This window comes from Solanum verrucosum, unplaced genomic scaffold (genome assembly GCF_900185275.1).
Source record: "Solanum verrucosum unplaced genomic scaffold, falcon-dt-bn FXZP01000060.1, whole genome shotgun sequence".
Lineage (NCBI taxonomy): Eukaryota > Viridiplantae > Streptophyta > Magnoliopsida > Solanales > Solanaceae > Solanum > Solanum verrucosum.
Window position 1 is genome coordinate 8,322,050 of NW_026020129.1, and position 21,466 is coordinate 8,343,515.

At 32.7% G+C, this 21,466-nt stretch overlaps 3 protein-coding genes and 2 pseudogenes across 4 annotated transcripts in view; 3 read left to right on the forward strand and 2 right to left on the reverse strand.

The window, feature by feature from the left end:
• The window catches only part of LOC125826167 (ATP-dependent Clp protease proteolytic subunit-related protein 2, chloroplastic), a 231,171-nt gene that overhangs the window by 179,146 nt on the left and 30,559 nt on the right, over positions 1-21,466 (forward strand). The gene's annotated exons all lie outside the window — the stretch shown is intronic.
• On the forward strand, positions 3,714-4,685 carry LOC125826703 (uncharacterized). Its single transcript, XM_049506052.1, has one exon. The coding sequence runs from the start codon at positions 3,714-3,716 to the stop codon at positions 4,683-4,685; it is 972 nt and encodes a 323-aa protein (XP_049362009.1).
• LOC125826704 (uncharacterized) lies at positions 5,048-6,146 on the reverse strand (annotated as a pseudogene).
• On the forward strand, positions 12,903-15,935 carry LOC125826705 (uncharacterized; annotated as a pseudogene).
• Positions 19,104-20,126, reverse strand: LOC125826706 (uncharacterized). The gene has a single exon (XM_049506054.1). It carries the CDS (start codon positions 20,124-20,126, stop codon positions 19,104-19,106), a length of 1,023 nt encoding a protein of 340 aa, XP_049362011.1.

Genomic DNA, 21,466 nt, shown 5'->3' on the forward strand with positions numbered 1-21,466 from the left:
ATACCTACGTAACTAATCTATTTATTATTAATATACGCATAAGTTTACCTTATTATACCATGATTATTCCTAATAGTATATAGTTCCCTTTTTAATTCCTATATAAAACAAAAATTCGAAAAAAAAGTGAATAATACTTGTAGCGATACTAATGTTCCTGATGAAGCCCCCAAATAAAACCAATATCTAATCGAACTAGGTCTCACATAGCTGAAAAAAAGTATAAATTATGCACATACTATTCTTCTAATCCAAATTCTTGTTTAATTATTATTGTCTTTTGAATTTTTTGGCTATGGCGAATTGGTCCGAACTTTCGTACGATCTACTTGTTATGATCGCAAAGCTTGTTACAGACTTACAGTGATGGATGATTTCGTTGTATTTGGTGCTGTTTGTAAATCATGGCGAACTGCTGCTAACAAAGAAAATTTTGATGTGTCATCGCCTCAAATTCCGTTACTTATGCTGGCATCTAATGATTATCGAGAATTTTACTCTCTTTTAATTTCACGAGTATTTCTCCCTGAAGCTAGAGAGCTAGTATGTTTTTCAACTCAAGGATGGCTTTGCACCCTGAAATATATTACATGTATCGTAAAGATAACATTGTTGCACCCTTTTTCACGTGCCCAAATCCATATTCCTTCACTACGTGAATATTACGATAAAGTGGTCATCCACAAAGTTGTTTTATCTGCTAACCCTTCCTTAAATAACTCCGATTATGTTCTAATGATTTCGTATTATATGATCACACCTGATGGAGTTTGGGTTATTGTTGTTACTAGGAATAATAATAAAAAACACCGCTTGGTTGTTAAGGTAAAAAGTCGCGATCTACCTTGGCCGTTTAAAACGCAATTTTATCTAGTCGAAGTATCAGGTGCATTATTACTTGTTATACAATATAAACTAGATGGATGTGATTCTGAACATGATACGACCACTGCATTTCATGTATGGGAACTAGATCTAATTAAAGGAGAAGCAAAAAGGATTAAATTATTGGGAGATAAAGCAATATTTTTGGGGTGTAATGCTTCAACTTCGATGGAACCTTCTAAGTTTATAGGCGTGATGCCAAATCACATCTATTATACTGATAATTTTAGAGAGTTCTTTCCCCTCGACGGACGGGGTATCAAACATATGTTGGCTTATAATCTTAAACAAAAAAAATTTCGACCTTTTTATCCTAGCATTAATTTGGTTACTACTTTTGTTAACCCGCCAACTTGGGTTATACCATCGTTCTAGCATATTTTAGATTAAATATGCTAATTTGGCTTTGGTTATTTGTTTTTGTTTTCTGCGATATGGCTTGTTTAGGGAGTATTTCTCTTACATGTAATCATGTTTTATAGTACATGTTTATTTTTAAATTTAAATCTTTTTTTAATCAATTTCAATTAATTATACTTTTCCTTCTTTAATTTAAAAATAATACTACTTTTTCCCCCCTCCCTAAACACCCCATTGTGTCTGGCATAGACATTTGAAAGTAGAGATGATGTTTGATTAACCTTTTCATGAAGTACTTTTGACTGTTAATATATGAGGGAGAAAAAATATTATTAAAGTTATTAACAATTGGTCCTATAGCTGAGAGTTATGAAGTCTTTAATTCAAATTTTGTTAAAGACATAAACACTAAATAAATTCTTTCACACAAATTGTCTTGGACACTATAATTATTGGTTATTTCTTTTAAAAAACCCTATTTTGATAAAAACACATCATCAAAATAAGTCATTTTTTTTTAAAGATTGACCAAACAATGCTTTTCTAATATAATTTTTTTTTAAAATTGAGAGGTACAATGCATAACTTGATATAATCGTGAGTTTGACCTTGAAAATTAAATATTATTTATTTTATTTATAATTTTTTAAGTTGAACTAGGTCTCCGAAGCTGAAAAAAAATATCTTAATTAATATTATAAATTATTCTCTTTTGCCTCTTTTAGCTATGGCGAATTGGTCCGAACTTTCATACGATCTACTTGTTACAATCGCGAAGCTTTTTACAGTGATAGAGGATTTCGTTATATTTGGTGCTGTTTGTAAATCATGGCGAACTGCTGGTTCCAAAGAAAATTTTGATGTGTCATCTTCCCAAATTCCGTTACTTATGCTGGCACCTGAGGACTTAAATGATGATTATCGAGATTTTTACTCTCTTACCAAGAAGAAAATTTCACGAGTATTTCTCCCCGAAGCTAGAGGGAAAGTATGTTTTTCAACTCAAGGATGACTTTGCACCGTAGAATATATTACAGGTATCGTAGAGATGAGATTGTTGCACCCTTTCTCACGTGCTCAAATCCAGCTTCCTCCAACACGTGAATATAACAATCATGTGGTTATCCACAAAGTTGTTTTATCTTCCAACCCTTCCTTAAACTCCGATTATGTTCTAATGATTTTGTATTATGGGAATGAGAATAGGCATTATTTAGCCTTTTGGCGACTTGGAGATCTCTTATGGAACAAAATTGATATTAAAGGATGTGGTAAAATTCTGAATATGCAATACTTAAAAGGACAATTTTATATGATCACACGTGATGGAGTTTGGGTTATTGATGTAGCTAGGCGTAATATTCAAGAACCCCGCTTGGTTATTAAGCTAAACAATTGTGGTCTACCTTTTATAAGTCAGTTCTATCTAGTCGAAGTATGAGGTGCACTATTACTTGTTACACAATATTCTACAAATGAGAAACTAGTTGGATATGATTATCGACATGATATGACCCATTTATTTTATGTATGGGAACTAGATCTAATCAAAGGAGAAGCAAAAGGAGTTAAATTATTGGGAGATAGAGCAATATTTTAGGGGTGTAATGATTCAGCTTCATTGGAACCTTCTAAGTTTATAGGTGTGAAGCCAAATCACATCTATTTTACTCATAGTTTTAGAGAGCTCTTTCCCTTGGGAGGACAGGGTATCTTTGCTTATAATCTTGAAGAAAGAAAAAATCAACCTTATTATACTAGCATTAAATTTGGTAGTACTTTTGTTAATCCGCCAACTTGGGTTATACCATCGTTATGATATTTTAGATTAAAAATGCTAGCTCTTGTTTTAATTTGACTTTGGCCATTTGTTTTTGTTTTCTGCAATATTGCTTGTTTAGGGAAATTATTTTGTTCTCTTACATTGTAATAGTGTTTTATACATGTTTATTTTTTATGTTTAATACTTTTTAATCAATTTTAATTATACTTTCCTTGAATGTGAAGTATTTGAAATAGTTATTCATATGTTGGCTAAATATCTAGATAATCCCTTAAGCTTGCGTGGTTGACAATATTTGTAAGTTATACATATTAACTTCAATACGACCTAGTTGTTACGATAGCAAAACATTTTGTAGGGATGGAGGATTTCGTAGTATTTGGTGTTGTTTGTATTTCATTGTGAAGTGCTGTTACTAAAGGAAGCTTTGATGTGTCATCGCCCTCAAATCCCGTTACTTATGTTGGCTGTTGATAAATAAAAGGAACAATAACTACGCTTGTTTAGTGTGTGCTCATTCAGATTCGATAGGTGATTTCTTCTCATCCGTCCAAGTCTTAAGGTGGAAAAAGTTATTGGCCACCAAATGTAGTCTAACTAGGTCTCGCGTATATGATACGTACTAGGAGTACTATTCTTCTTCTCCAAACTCTTGTCTAATTATTCCCTTTGGCCTTTTTTTGCTATGGCGAATTGGTCCGAACTTCCATACGATCTACTTGTTACGATCACGAAGCTCATTACAGAGATAGAGGATTTCGTTATATTTGGTGCTGTTTGTAAATCATGGCAAACTGCTACTACCAAAGAAAATTTTGATGCGTCATCTTCCCAAATTCCATTACTTATGTTGGCACCTAAGGACTTAGATGGTGATTATCGATATTTTTACTCTCTTACCAAGAAGAAATTTTCACGAGTATTTCTTCCCGAAGCTAGAGGGAAAGTACGTTTTTCAACTCAAGAATGGCTTTGCGTTTTAACATATAGGATAGCATTGTTGCACCCTTTCTCACGGGCCCAAATCCAGCTTCCTCCAATACGTGAAAATAACAATTATGTGGTGATTGACAAAGTTGTGTTATCTGCTAACCCTTCCTTAACATCCGATTATGTTGTGATGAGTTGGCATTATAATAAGCATGGACATTATTTGGCTTTTTGGCGACCTGGAGATCTCTTATGGAACAAAATTGATATTGAAGGATGTGTTGAATTCCAGATTATGCACTACTTAAAAGGACAATTTTATATGATCACACTTGATGGAGTTTGGGTTATTGATGTTGCTATGCCTAAGCATAGTAATCAAGAACCCCACTTGGTTGTTAAGTTAAATTTTAGTCCACATTTACCACCGTATAAAAATCAGTTATATCTAGTTGAAGTATCAGGTGCACTGTTACTTGTTGCACAATATTCTACGAACCATAAACTATATGGAACTGATTCAGGAGATATAACGTATTCATTTCAAGTATGGGAAGAAGATGTAATCAAGGGAGAAGCAAAATGGATTAAACACTTGGGAGATGGAGCATTATTTATGAGGTGTAATGCTTCAACTTCGATTGACCCTTCAAAGTTTGTACAATCATGTCAAGTACTCGACAATGTGAGAAGGAACTGTATCAATCAGTTTTGGCATATTCCATAATCCATTTTCAATGTAGTTTGAGACTTTGATACCCTTAGAGCTTTACCTTGGCCAATAAGGAAGCAGTTCTATCTAGTCGAAGTATCTAAGACCTATGCATTTCAAGTATGAAAACTATATCTTGTTATGCTAAGAAAGAAATAAAGACTTGTTTGTTTTATACATGTTTATTATAGCAGGTACCCCTGTTATTAGTCGAGATGTGTAAAAATTAGAAGAATTATGGTCCATAGAGGCTTGATTGAAGATGTACACTACTATTAAAATTGATTAAAAATGATTGAAATTTTCAAGAATAAACAAGATTACAATGAAAGAGAATAAATAAAGCATATATATCATGCTAAAAGTCATTTTTGTTATCAGAATGACGGTATAACCCAAGTTGGCGGGCAAATAGGACTAACGGAAATGCCATCATAAAAAGGTTGAATTTTTTCATCTTCAAGACTGTATACCCCCATATCTCTACCACCACCTCCTTCGAGTTGAAGATACATCTCTGTCCAACCATCAGTAAAATAGATGTGATTAGGCTTCACTCCTACGACTTGTTTAGAAGAGACATTACTAATGTTAATAGATGCATTACGCCCCAAAAAAATAGCTCTATCTCCCAATTCTTTAATCACCTTTGCTTCTCCTTTGATTACATCTATTTCCCACACTCGAAACATAGAGGCACTATACCCACCATTAGGTCCATTAGGTTCCTCGTAATCACAAATTTGTATAACAAATAATAATGCACCTGATACTTCAACTAGATGAAAGAAAGTCCCATACCGCCTAACTACTATATCATATACCTCCATGTTAATAACCAAGCGCGGTGTCCCAGGATTTCCAGGGTCCACAACAAAGATTATGCCAGGGTGAGCAGTGAAATACAATTGTCCATTAAAGTAGTGGATATCAGTGACCTCACCATATTTTTTGGAAGCAATTATAGTCCAACATAGGTCTCCAGGTCGCCAAAAAGCAAAATGATAGCTAAATTGTTCAAAATACGAAATCATGAGAACATAGTCGGATGTTAGGGAAGGATTAGAAGATAACACAGCTAAGTCGATGACTGCATCCTTATCTTGTGATGCTGGAGGAAGATGTATTTGGGTGCGCGAAAAAGGGTGCAATAAAGTCATATCTCCAATACCTGTATATTCCGTGGTGCAAAGCCATCCTTGTGTTGAAAGACACATTCGCCCTTTAGCTTCAGGGAGAAAGACTACGTGTAATTTTCTTCTCAGAAAGAGAGTAGAATTCTCGATAATCATCGTCTTTATCAGCAGCCAACATAAGCAACGGAACTTGGGGCCATGACACATCAAAATTTTCTTTGGTAGCAGCAGTTTGCCATGATTTACAAACCACACCAAATATAACGAAATCCTCCATCTTTGTAACAAGTTTCGCTATCGTAACAAGTAGATCGTACGGAAGTTCGGACCAATTCGCCATAGCAAAAAAGATAATAATGAATTTATTTTTGCCTGCATAAGTTTTATAGTTCCAGTTTGGACAATAATTTGGAAAAATAGTACTAATAAAATTGTACGTAGTAACGAATATATACTAACATGTTTTTTTCCATATATGAGACCCAATTCTATAAATATTAATTAGTTGTCATATAGCTTATTAAAGTATCAAATACAACATATCCAGTGAAATCCCACTAGGTGGGGTCTGGTATTAAAGTATCAAATATTTGGTCAAAATCTCAATGCCTATTATTGGTAATTTTAGAGATTTTACTTCTATAAAAATTATTGATTAATATATATTACCAAAAAAGGAAAATAGTTATTATAAAGGGTTCAATTTTGGAAAAACTAACATACATCAGTACAATATATACTAATTTTACCTTTACTTTCAAACAATTACATATATTATCACTTTTAATATTTTATACCATATATTTTAAAAGATACAATCAAATAAACACATCCTTTAAAACTAGGATTGATTAATTATCTTTACATTTAAACATCACAATTAATGGTCAATAATAATCCGCTCATCAACCCTCCACCAAAACTCCTATATGTCAACCGTATCTCTCCCCTCCCACGCCCAAATCCTCCATCACCTTCACCATAATCTCTCATCATTCATCCTTAATCTCCAATCTATGTTAATGATGTTTCATCGTCGGAAAATCCATCAAATTTACGGCCAAAAGCTAGATGCTGCTAGTGTTTGCTAATGGTTTCTTAGTTGTCAAAAGCTATTAGTTAGGATACATTATGTAAATCCTTTATTATTATTCATTCTGCTAATTCTTATTCATCAATCATCATAGTTAGATTACTTTTACCTAGTTGAGAAGTAAAGTGAATTCTTCTTAACATTATATGTAGAGATTTGTTACTATTTGCTTTATTATTTGTCTTGTTTCATTATTTGATAAGGGGAGAAGAAGAGCGCAGCGAAGAACAAAAGGTTTCCTGCTAGCTTCACTACAAGAAATCTTACATTTTGTGGTACCAAAAATTGCTACAAAACCCCACAAAGTCGACACTAATAACATTTAGTGGCGACATTAGGGTCATGACTAGTACTTTCATAACTAAATGTTACTATCTCTATCCACTTTTAATTGTCATGTTGCGCTTTTCACAAGTTAATTTGACTAATTTTCAAAGTTGAATTAGAATACATTAATTTGATATTTTAAACAAAAAAAAGATAGATATTCTATACGAAAAGGACTATAAATTGCAATTTTTTTGCATATCAATATGATGAAAAATACATAGTAAAATGTTGATCAAAGTTCATATCGTTTGACTTTAAAAAAGGAAACTATGACAATTAAAAGTTACAGAGGGAGTATTAGTGGCGACAATTAGTGTCGTCACAAGAAGTACGTATTTAGTGGCGACTTAGTTGCCTCTAAAAGTAGGCAAATATCTTTGGGGAAATGACTTTTAATAAAGGTGAGTTTTGTCGCCACTATAACTACAAAACATTCAGTGGCAAGTGTTGTCGCCACAATTACTGAGTATTAGTGACTAACTATGGTCGCCACAAATATCCTTTTTCTTTTGAAAAAAAAATACAACATTATTATTTCTAATAATACAGCACAAATGTTTTATAACAATCCAATTGACAATAAAGGATACACAACTAAAGATATTTTCCAAACAATGATACCAAAAACTTTCATAGCATAATAATTGTGCATACACATAAAAAACACAAACACAAACACAAAAATAATATGTTTTTCAGCTATAATAAATTTTGCCCGAAAGAATATGTCCCGTAAATCAATTAACACACTCCTTTACAGTGTTCTATAGAAAGGTACATCATCATCCTTCGTGCATACTTTGGATAGATCAATTACTGCCGTAATGTGATCTTGCAACTTTCATTCCTGAATGTGTTACTATGTTCATTTTCAGTTGTTGAAGATTGTCAGATTGATTGATGACTGCAAACCCAAAAGACAACATAGAAAGACACCTTCACATCTCAATATTTTCAATATTGATTAAAGAATAAAAAGAACTCCTTGATATCTAATTGTCTAGCACCCAGAATCTCTCACTTGCACTATTTTAACCTATCCCTATCATAATAAGCTAGTGAACAAACAAGAAAAATTAGTTCTTCCCTACTGATAAAAAAATCGGATCACAACATAATTCCAAACAGTAATAACTAGTCACATAATTACTCAAGTCCCCCAAAAGTTTCAATATAGCCACTAGCATTTCAGATATGGGGAACAAAAAATGTCAAGGAACAATGAAATACTAAAATTAGCATATACAATAAACAATTGAATCACGCTTCAGATTAGACAACAAAAGAACTCAAAGATATTTTTAGATGTATAAAATAACTATAAACACTTATTTTAGTACGAATAAAGGATACATATGTTGATTACTTCTTTACTAGAAAATTTTGATTTATACACAAAATTATATAATTAAAATATGAAATAAAGGATTTTGTGGCGACTTTAAGGATGCTATTACACCTTTAGTGGCGACAAATCGTTGCTGAAGACCTTTTGTAGCGATTTATTATAGGTCGCCATAACTACGTTTCTCATTGATATTTTATTAGAAAAATTATTTCATATTTGTGACGACTTATGGATTGTCGCCACAGAAAATGTCATATTTAGTGGCGACACTTAACTATCACCTTCTACAGCAACCATTTCAAGTCGCCCCTAAAGCTCCTATTTTTGTGGCACCTATATTTGTCGTCACTAAAAATCGTCACAAAAAATTACATTTCTTGTTGTGTTTGGTGGAGATTTTGTCGGAGACGATGATTTCATGATGACGAGGAAACGAGCAACGAAGATGGCGTTGGTCTCTAGCGAAGAGGAGAGAGATACGAAGGGTATTAGGTGTACTTGTATCTAACCAAATATGCCTTTGTGATTTGTTCTAAATTCATGCATCAGTACATTCTATATTTTGATACACATAATTAGATGTATATATATGCTTATCATGGTACATGTTTTGGATATAATGTTTGAAATTAACACTTGATACATCAAAGTAATACTAGATACATATAAATAGATATATGAAATTAATTAATATTAGATCATATAAATAGATAAATGAAATTAATAATATATCATATAAATAGATACATGAAACTAATACTAGATATCATATACTCATATATCTAAGTATTTAGTTTGTTGGTTACATCATCTTTTTGTAATAGATACATCAAATTAATGAATTTGTAGCAGGTTTGAATGAGATTTTGCGATTCTTTTGTGGCATCGTTTTCGTTTTGTTTTTCTTTATCCTAGTAACCATACTTGGCTAGCTTATCAGACATTTTGACATGCATATCTTTGTCAGCTTCATTATGCTGTGCCATCGGTTAGTACGGACGCTACACGTTAATAAATATGTCTGTTGAGTCAATGTCTAGATATTTGTGTGTGTGTGTGTTTTATACGAGGTATATATGTTAATATCAAGAATTAGTGATGTTTGATGAGTTTGGTCCATTACATATATAACGTAACGCAGCCAATATAGCATTATATGAGGATTCACTCAACATTCACACAAAACAACATACAATATTTTTTAATAAAACATACCAACACTCATCAGATCATCCCTTACACACGATGATTAATTAGTGGAAACCTAGCTATTAATAATACCCATAGCCATATGCATGTCTGTGTCCTTCAGTCTTCAAGCAGGCTATAATTACCTTATTTATGACTTACTGCATGCAAATTAAAACAAAAAATTGTTAGATCAATATAATATACACACACTGAAAACTATGATCAGATCGAAAAACATATATATATACCACCAGCTCAATGACCAAAGAGCTCCTCATGCTCAACCAAGTATCATTTGGGAAGATATTCCTATCCGGGTATTTTTAAAAAGATGGTGAGCCTCAAACCTTATAATACACGATGCATGTAATTTAGTGAAAGAATTAACTATAAAATTGGTAAAAAAGAAAAAAAAAACATAGGTATTAATGCAACATATATTTTAAATTAAGTGTCCATGTCATCCACATGGACCATGCTAAAAACAACTGTCACCACTCCGCTCTCTTTCAGCACAGTATTTGAGTGGAGCAATATTATATTAATGATGATCAAACTAAGCAAAACTAAGACCAGACTAGACTAAGACTCATACGTTGGTGCGTATAACGAAGCTTCGAATCGCGTACTATGGATACATTTAAGGATGACACTCAGAGGCGTATCCAGGAGGGGGTCATCGGGTTCACGTGAACCCATGCTCCCCTCCTGAATTCATATATAGTAGTGTTATATTTTTAAAAATATATGTAAATATAGATGTGTGAACCCACACTTGAAGTATCATATAATGTTGTGCGATGATGATTGGGTGCACCTCTGAGGCTAGAAATTTGAATCTTTCATTTATCTTGTTTTATTTTCTTTCTGAAATTGGGTAACATCTCTCTAAGTGGTTTGGATGGTTTGGATAGATAAAAAATAATTTTGGACCTATAATTTTAAAATATGAATGATTTTCAATGATAAAAACCTAAATGTTAAACTAATCAAATTTATTTCTTAGTCCATCTTTTCGTAATAGTGCACCCATCATCTCAAAATCCTGGATACGCCTCTGATGACACTTTCAATAGGATTTTATTGATGCCTAAACTCGAAGTCAAATTCGAGACTTTTAATTAAGGATGGAGCGGTTAAACTATTGCCACAACACTAGTCATTTCCGAATTCTATGTTTGAATAATTTCTTACTAGCTACTTGATAATTTTATTGTGTAAATTTTATGAATGATCATATTTAATTATAACTCTTTTACTGCGGTCATATAATATTATGTTCTTTAACAAACAAAAAAATTACAAAATTCTCATCTTGCCAACACAAAATGTCATGATTATCAGAAAATTCATTCTTCCAATGAGTAAAATGAATTTTTACACTACATTTATCTGTTAATAGAGTGAAAGTTATATAACTTTTCTATTACAAAACATAATTATGTGATTATTTTAATTTTCTTAACCAACCACTACAAGAAATAGGACATTTAGTGGCATCAATTAGTGGCGACAATAATAGTTGCCACAATAAATGTTTCTATTATAGCGACCTTCTAAGCTGCTACAAAAAATATATTTATAGCGGCGACTCTTATTGGGTCGCCACTAAAGTTTGCAACAAAAAGCTGAAATTTTCTTTCCCGCCTGGAATATATTTTGGCTCCAATCTATTTGTAGCGGGTCTCAAATAGTCGCTTCTATACTAAATTTTGTGGCGACTAGGTCACCACAATACTAATTAAGAAAAATGAAATATATTTAAAAAGCAAAACTGAAGCGGCACTTTGTATATTCTTATTTTCATCTCTCTGTGAAATCTTGCCTCTCTCTACACACAATCACCAAACCCATAGACCTAAACTACAGAAAATTCATATCTGTATCCTGCACATAATTATGGTGTAAAGCTATTACTCTAATCACCTATTCTATCAGGTACTAAATCATATGCTTTGCTCTAAAGTTCAGCCCTAAACTCTATTAAATCGCTAACTTCTTTACCCATTTGAAATATAGTGGTTGTTTCATTGATTTCACCTTTGTATTCTTCGGTTTAACCTCTTATTTCTTTACCCATTTTAAAATCTACAGGAATACTGAGAATTTGGCACAAGAAATTGTATAACATTCACCTTTGGCATCCAACAAAATTGAGTAAGCTGAAACTTTGATTTTTAATGTGTATAGATTTTGGTGTTTTTATTGTGAATTTTAGTTGGTATTATTTTTTTGGTTGAAACTTTCATTTAATTTTTTTAGTTTTGGGCTAAGAATTTTGGGTCCTATTTTCATATTGAACGTGATGGATGTAGTTTTTGTGCATTTTAATTTGATAAATATTGTTTGAAGATATTAGGCCCAGTGTGGAGCTTGAAAAATGTTCATTCTTTGATTCTTAACTTTTTGTTAAGTGCTGAAATTTTTTGTCTAATTTTATGTTTTGTGCTCTTCATCTTCATAAAATTGCTGCTATCTAAAGAATAACATATTCTTATTTTATGTTGTATATAATATCAATTGTGGAATGAACAATTAACCTCAGCCCGGAGTGAAATTCTTATGGAATACTGAGATTATAGTTATCGTCAACCTCAAACTACAAAACAGATTGCTTTTTGAGGCTTAACGACTCTGTTTTTATGTACAGTTAAGCTACAACTAAGAAACTAGCAATACTTATTTGTTGTATTGTCAGGCCCAATCAGTGTCAACCAGCCCAGGTATGAGATCAATGCCTCAAGCAAAGTACATGTACGTGTTCGTGTTCTCCAAGTTGTCTCTAGTGATAAGATCTTCGATCCTTAGTTCACATCCCTTCTGAAGAAGAATCATTAAATTCTTTCGGTGAATCTTTAGTTATGGGACTTTGGTAGGTTAGACAACAACACTTGTGACAGAGACTTAACTAGAGCTATGTCTTATTATTGAGTCACTGATTAAATTAGAAGCATACCTGATTATCCTAAGTTTTCAGAGAAGTTAAAAAACTCACAACTTTTAACTCCAATAATTCGAAAAATGGATCATAAGTAGCAATTCAACTTACACTTACATCAATAGTAACCATCAATGACCTAATGATTGAGACATTCAATTAACAATTTTATGTGATTATGTAGAAAATGATAGGAATGGGACGAGGTCGAAGTGGAAAGGGTCGTGGACGAGGAAATATCGAAGGCAGGGCTAACAACCCATCATTAAGTCCTACTTTTAATCAATCTTCATTGCCACATTCATGCCCGATTACAATTCGTGAACCAGGTCAGAGGACCTCTGTAGATTCACAATTATCAATGAATGTGGAAGATAGTATGCATCCCTCTTCAATGAATGTAAACAATGGTGGAGGTTAGTTTTCTTGCGTCTCTGTACTTCATCTCTTTATCTATTTTTCTTCTTTGTATATTTGAAATATCATAAATATAGATATTTTTCTTCTGCAGCTTTAGTTTTGTAATATTAGAATGTGTCCTTATATTGTGTGGTTATCAGATTTTTGAACTCGACTTCATCCGTATAAACTTACTTTGCTCGAAAACCTGCAATTCATTTACGATGGGTGAGTATTTTTCTCCAAAGTCAGTAGTAATCCTCAAGCAAATGTGGAGTTAAATAAATCTTATAAACCATCTGTGTACTAGTTATTTTTCTCATGTTGTTTGTGGCTGATAATGCACTTTAGTGTAGTTGTTTGTATGTTGATTTAGTTTTGTGAGAAACTTTATGATGGCTTAAATTTCTGATGTAATTTTTGGCTACTTATTTTAATCTTTTGGAGAAACGAGCTGACAGTTGAAGGGACAAAGATATGTATTCATTTCCTTTTACTAATGTACTCTCAACCTCTTTTCAACTTTAATATTTCTTAAAGTTATTTTTTCCCATCACAGCTTCTTGCAGCATTACAAAAAAGAGGGGTAGGGGATCGTATAAATCTATGAAGGTGGATATGAAGACCAAGTATGGGGGTAAAATTATAGTTGACATTCCTGATGATATTGATAGAGTTGTAGGTGAAGGGGCTAGGGATATTGTCAATTACTGTGGATTGGTAGTGAGAACCACTGTCTCATTTTTAGATGGTGACTGGCCAACCATTTTTGCCAAACATGGACACACAATGTGGTTGAAGGTGAAGGTATTAAGTTAACTTTAATGTTAAATTGACTTTCAAATCACATCTTTATTAATGTTAAGACAAAATATACAATTTTACATGTGAGTTTAGGACAAATTTGAAGTTGGTAGAGGCAGGCAAGAAAGTGTGTTGCAAGCTTTTGCAATTAGCACAACACAAAGGCTCTTTAGAGCATGGAAGACTCGATTACACAAGGAACACCTGCTCTATAACACTGATGAGGAAAGACTGTCCATCGTCCAGAAAGTGTTTCACCCATGGATTGGGAATATCTGGTTTCATATTTTGGAAGTACAAAATTTAAGGTAACTTGATAAAATAGTGTCTGATGAATTACTAATTAAACATTATCTCTTATTCTATTATATTTATTGCAGTCTGTAAGTGCAAAAAATAAATCAAACAGGGAAAAACAAACAACTAAGCATTCGTGTGGCTCTAAATCCTTTGCAAAAGTTGAAGAATCCACGGTAAAATTCTGTTAACCCTATTTTCATTGTCATAATGTTTAAGTAATGCTAGTTTTTACATATAATTTCACTACAGAAAGATCCCCAAACTGGAAAAAAGGCGACGGTAGATATAGTTTGGGAGCTCCAACACACACGTAAGAATGATAAAGGAGAATTGTTATGGTCGGATCCACAATCACAAGAAGTTCATGTAATTTTCATTCATCATTACCTTTATTATATTTATATATGTTATCTATTATTGTAAATAATTACACATATATAATCGCAGGGCCGTATTCACGCTCTTGTTACTGATCAACAACAACTCGAAGAAAATGCAAATCCAATGACTGGAGATGAGATTTTAGCCACTGTACTTGGAGAGAGAACATGCTACGTTCGCGGAAAAGGCTATGGAAAGAGGCCTCCTAGAAAGAACCACATGCAACAAGCAGATGTAGAAGCTAGTGTGTCTTCTGCTATGACAAACGTTCGGCAAGAGATGCAAGCTGAGATGGATCATAAATTACAAGAAGAACGAGAAAAAATTCGTGAAGAAATGGATAGAATATTCCAAGAGCAGATGAGAGAAGAAGTGGACAAAAGAATAAAAGAACAAATGGCTGATATAATGTCTAGAATGCAACAGGTGATGAATTATTATCTTTATACATTTTTTTTTTCACTTTTTGACTCCATTGAGGAGGTGGCAATGAGAGTGATTTACTTCTTCATATCAATAACTCTTACAAATGGTGGTCTGACTTCTTAAAATGTCTTATGTTTCATAACTTCTTCATATTAATAACTAGGAAAAGGATTTTTTGAGAATTCCTGTAGGAGCTCATTACATGTTAAGCCGTTAGTTGCATAAGAATGTGTTGATAACAACTCAAAACAGAAAGCACACACAAAGAAAGACACGAGAAAAGAATAGGATATAAATAACTTGACTTCTAACCACAACATCTTAGACAATTAGTATTTAAGAGAAGCTAGCTGACAAATTCATTTTCCTGAACCTTTCTTTTTATGTTGTACAAATTTATGATTAAATTGATTCTCTGCCTTTGCATATTATTGGACTACTGAATATTGATAGATGAAATCTTAATCTTTTCTGCTCAAGAAAAGAAGATCAAAATTGATAGTTTATGATTTACCTTAGGCCTATCTCATTAGCTTTACTTGACACCTTCTTTTGCAACCAATTTTTTTTGAGCAGTAAGTATTTTTTTAATTACTTCTTGTTTAATTCTCAATTATAATATAGGGCTGGACCTAGTTTATTTTTTGGTAGCAGTAACTAGTGGAGCTATGTTTTAATAAACATTCCAACAAAATGTAATTATATGAACTCTTCATGACTTTGAGTAACAACTAATGATCAGATAGGTTTGGCTTTGACTTTTGGAGATATTATTTTTCATGAATCTGATGTTGGCTTGCTATTAAATAATTAAAAGAGATGAGGGAAGCTTTACATTATTTTATTTTTTATTTTAATATAAATCAGCAGTATGTTATTGAAGTAATTCTTTTTTTAATTTCAGGGACAAGCTGCTTAGCAGGAGAATGATTGTGAAGGAGTCTAAAGTTATTTTGTGATACTCTTAGAAGTTATTTTGTGATTCTCTTGGAAGTTACTTTGTGATTCTCTTTTTGTGTATTTAAAATGATAAAATATTATGATGAGACTTATATACAATGGTCCTCATGAATTATGTAGTGATGTCTACTTTATTTTATGACTTTTATTAATGAAAAGTTCATAACTTTTGAGATATGATTGAACTAGTGTGGTTGGTCAACTATGCCAAAAATTAGTATTTGGTACAATTAGTTATTGGGTAACTATTATGAAAATATTTTTGATTAAAAAAAAATAGAAGTTGATATTAGTGGCGACAATAATTGCCACACAAAAACTATGTATGCATAATACATGTACATATTAGTGACAATGTATTGTCGCCACTAAAGGATTTATTTGTGGCGACAAGAACTGCCACCATAAAATCAAACTTTTGTGGCGATGACATACGACACTAATACATGTTGGTTGCGATAATGGTCGCCACCAAACATTTTGTTTTTGTGGCGACCCTTTTTTTGGTGAGATTTCTGGGTGTTTTCATGGCGACTTTAATATCTTTTGTGGCGACTTTTCTCGCAGCAACAAGTTATTTGTTGCAAGATATCGCAGCGACCTTTCATAGTCGCGACGAAAGGGTATCAGCCACTGAGTTTTTCTTTACGACCTTTGAGTCGCAGCAAAAGGTCATTCGTGGCGACTTTTAAAGCATTTGTGGCAAACTTAGTCGCCACTAAATAACTTATTTCTTGTAGTGAACGTCATGTTCTGATGATATTGCTCACGCATTAGAAGCTCTAGCTACATAGTAATGACGTGAGTAGGAAAGTGATATGAAGAGTCTGTAGGAAAATGATGTGTACAATTGTGAGACATAATACTTGTTTTGTCAAACAAGATTACAATGAAATAAACATCCGTCAAACAAGATTACAATGAAATAAACATCCGTCAAACAAGATTACAATGAAATAATACTTGTCTTCCCCCTCCCTAAACACCCTATTCTATTTGGCATAGACATTTGAAAGTAGAGATGGTGTTTGATCAACATTTTCATGAAGTATTTTTGGGTGTTAATTTATGAGGGAGAAAAAAATATTATTAAAGTCATTAACAATTAATCCTATAAATAACAATGATATTTAAAGGTATGATCTAATAATTAATGAAGTAAGTTATGAATCATGAAGTCTTCAATTCAAATTTTATTAAAGACAAAAATGCTAAATAAATGCTTTCACACCAATGGGCTTGGACAACATAATTATTGGTTTCTTTCCAAAAAGTATTTCTTTAAAAACCTATTTTGACAAAAACACATCATCAAAACAAGTCATTTTTTGAAGATTGACCAAACCATGCTTTTCTATAGTAAAAATTTGAGAGGTACAATGCATACCTTGATATAATCGTGCATTTGACCTTGAAAATTAAAAATTATTTATTTTATTTGTAATTTTTTAAGTTAAATTTGTGTTTGATCATAATTTTTTTCAAAGAATATTGGAATATGAATGTATTTTTTTTAAAAAAAACATTGTGTGTGTGTGTGATTTTTGAAATAAAAAATATGAATTATGATTAAAACATAAAACATAACTTAAATTTTATTTTATTTTTATTCAATTTCCCAGTAAAGCTTGGGTGTTGTATTAATCTAAAAAATTCGGCACCAAACATATACAAGGAGGTGGAAAGTCTTTGCCTCCAAAATCATAGCTGCAAAATGGAATTGAACCTAAACTTAAGTTCCAACAAATAGCATCAAGCAGCTAGTTATTTACAAGGATTTTAGTCACCAAAAAGTAAGCTTCTTGTGCTTGAATCTTTGCAAGGACATTTATTCTTGATCCATTTTGTAAGGGCCTCTCGTAGTTTGCAGTAAGTCCTCCAGGGTAAAGAAATTGTGGTCTTGATGGTGGATGCTCCATTTGACAAATGCATCCGCAACTTGATTAGCCTCTCGATAACAATGTTGGAATTGACAATTGATTTTTTGCGCCAACTTTGAGCTTCTGTGATAGTATCTTTCAGGTGCCAAGGTGAAAGAACTTTGTCGTTTATTATGTTGATAGCTAACATAAAATCTCCTCCCACAATAAGGTTATTAATACCATTTTGAACGCACCATTTCAGTCCATAAGGAGCAGTCTTGACTTCAGTTGTATTGCTATTGTCATTACTTCAAGGAAGATGAGAAAGCCATGACAATATTTCCATGAGAATCTCTACAAAGCCATGACTATTTTGCATGCATCTTGTTGCCATCTGTATTTAATTTAAAGCAGGGCCATTTAGGCTTGTCCCACTTTACTACTGTCTGGTCAATTCTTAGCACTAGAAGCATCATTTGATTGCAAATGCAAAATCAATCCGACCCCTAATTCTTATCGGGCATAACCTTGTTCAAAATCCATTTCATATGTGATAAGATTTGGTACTTAATCCTTTTAATTGAGCATTTGGTGTCGCCATACCTTTCTGCACATCTAGCTTTCCAACGTTTTGAATGTTTTTAAAATTTCAAATACAATATATAATAAAACAAAATTTCGAAAAAAAAAGTGAATAGATTTATAACTCTTTGTTAATGTGTATATTTATTGCAGTTAAAAGTTATTTTTGTTACAGTGATCAGTAACGATCGCCATGTTGCTAAAAAACCAAACAACTTCCAGGCCTAAAATAGGAAATCATGTAGTCATATCCTGGTTTCCAATTATCCAAGATGGATTTGGGAGCAGGCCATGGGGGGCAACAATGTCATCTCTCCAATACTTGTATATTCCACAGTGCAAAGTCATCCGACACTCGCTAGCTGTTTATTGCTTTTGGGAGTAAAATTCTCGATAATCATCATTTTATTGACAGCCAGCATAAGTAACGGGATTTGGGGCGATGACATATCAAATTTTTCTTTAGTAACAACATCACATACAACGAAATCCTACATTACTAATACACATTTTACTATCATGTATTGAAGTTAATATGTCTAACTTACAATTTTCTCAAGGTAAAGGAATAGTTCCCTAAACATTATCGCAGAAAAAAAAAACAAATTGCCAAAGCCAAATTAAAGCAAGAGCTAGCATTTTTAATCCACCATTGTATAACCTAAGTTTGTGGGTGAAAGGGTCTACCAAAAGTCTACCAAATGTGTCTGAACAAAAGATTGAATTTTTCCATCTTCAAGACTATAAGCGAACATATATCTGACACCCAATTTGAGATCAGTAAAATAGATGTGATTAGGCTTCACGCCTTTTATCTTAGAAGGGTCAATCGAAGTTGAAGCATTATACCCCAAAAGTATTGCTCTATCTCCCAATAATTTAATTCTTTTCGCTTCTCCTTTGATTAGATATAGTTCCCATACTTGAAATGCATATGTCTTATATCCAAAATTAGCTCTATCAAATTTATCATTACTAGAATATCGTGCAATAAGTAATAGTGCACCTGATACTTCAACTAGATAGAAATGCTTTTTATACGGCCAAGGTAGACCACAATTGTTTTTCTCAACAACCAAACGGGGTTCTTGATTACTAGGCGTTGCAACATCAATAACCCAAACTCCAACACGTGTGATCATATAAAATTGTCCTTTTAAGTAGTGGATATTTTGGAATTTACCACATCTTTTAATATCAATTTTATTCCATACGAGATCTCCAGGTCGCCAAAAAGCCAAATAACGTACATGGCCATTATAATACGAAATCATCAAAACATAGTCGGATGTTAAGGAAGGATCAGCAGATAACACAACTTTGTCAATGACCACGTGATTGTTATATTCACGTGTTGGAGGAATGATTCGGGCATGTGAGGAAGTGCTCCACAATGTCATCTCTAAGATACCTGTAACATATTCCACAGTGCAACGCCATCGTCCTTGATGAGCTGGAAGACGTAATGGCCCTTTAGGTGGACTTGTTTTTTGGGAAAGAAAGTAAAATTCTCGATAATCATCATCTTTATCAGCAGCCAGCATAAGTAACGGGAGTTGGGCTGATGACAGATCAAAATTTTCTTTGATAGCAGCAGTTCGCCATGATTTACAAACAACACCAAATATAACGAAATCCTCTATCTCTGTAACAAGCTTCGCGATCGTAACAAGTAGATCGTATGAAAGTTCAGACCAATTCGCCATAGCAAAAAGAGGCAAAAGAAAATAATTAGACAAGAATTTGCTCCTAGCACGTAATTTATACTAAAAAAATTTCTACTTATGTGAGACCTAGTAGAATTTGAAAAACACTCAAAAAAGAGGCAAAAGAAAATAATTGGACAAGAATTTGCTCCTAGCACGTAATTTATACTAAAAAAAATTCTACTTATGAGACCTAGTAGAATTTGAAAAACACTCAAAACCTTATTTTTATTTACTATATTTTTCTTTTTAAAATTTTACTCTAAATTTTTTTATTTTTATAAAATGGCCACTATTTGAATTATGTTTTTATGTTCAAATCATATTTCATATTTTTTTTACGAAAAGTGCATTCAATTATCTAACTTCAAAACTATCAAATAATAAAGTGAAAAAATATTTATAATGGTATGTAACATCTCGTATATGAAATCTTTCTATGACATTACATGATATCTATTATGAGATGTTATTCTTAAGAGCAGATTTGTATGTTTTAGATAAATTTAGTTGAGTTGGGTGATTTTATTTGTTTTTAAATATTAGGGGTATAAATTAAACCATATATAGAAAAAGTACACTAGATTCTAAATATTCATCGCAAAAAGTATGACCAAACACAACTCCAACTTAAATTTTTTTAATGTTCCAGTTTCCACATAGTAACAGTCTAACAGAGGAGATAACTATACATGCATTTTTAGCCAAAATATAGCTATGTACATGTGTTAGGAATGACAAATTTCATCCAACAAATAAAGAGTATTGCATTGTTTTAATCATCTAATCAAAATTTAAAAAACCATATAATTCCGTATAACCCACCACCCAAGAAATCAGTATCTCTATGGAGGTAGAACAAAGTTAAAGATAAATTCTTGGTTTTTAACAAATTGGTGCAAGAGAATACTAGTATTGCTAGACACTAATAGATCATATTTCCAGAGGAATGGAGGGATGTAGTGGTGTTCAAATTCTCCGACTACACGATGAGAAAAGACATTCGTGAACTCCTCTCCTTACCGTTAAGTGGCTTTCACTCATTAATAGTTTCCGGCTCAGGTAAAGGAGGCAATGGTGGTTGTTGGTGACATGGCTACCTGTGAACGCTATGCACAATATCCAGTATTGGCACTGAACTGCAGGCACTACTGCAGGGGTAACAGCTGGCCCTGCCCATAACTTACAACCACTAGCCATAGACTAAGTTGCTTGGACTCTTCACTTTCGATACCATACCCGTGTTGGATTCTCCAAAAATACACTACTTTTTGCGGATCCGACACGCACCCCTTGACATTTTTAAAGAGTCCGAGCAACATAGGTCATAGAAATAGATG

Excerpts from the sequence above, each read along its gene's own strand:
- LOC125826703 (XM_049506052.1), top strand. The coding sequence starts at position 3,714 with ATGGCGAATTGGTCCGAACTTCCATACGATCTACTTGTTACGATCACG.
- LOC125826706 (XM_049506054.1), bottom strand. The coding sequence starts at position 20,126 with ATGGCGAATTGGTCTGAACTTTCATACGATCTACTTGTTACGATCGCG.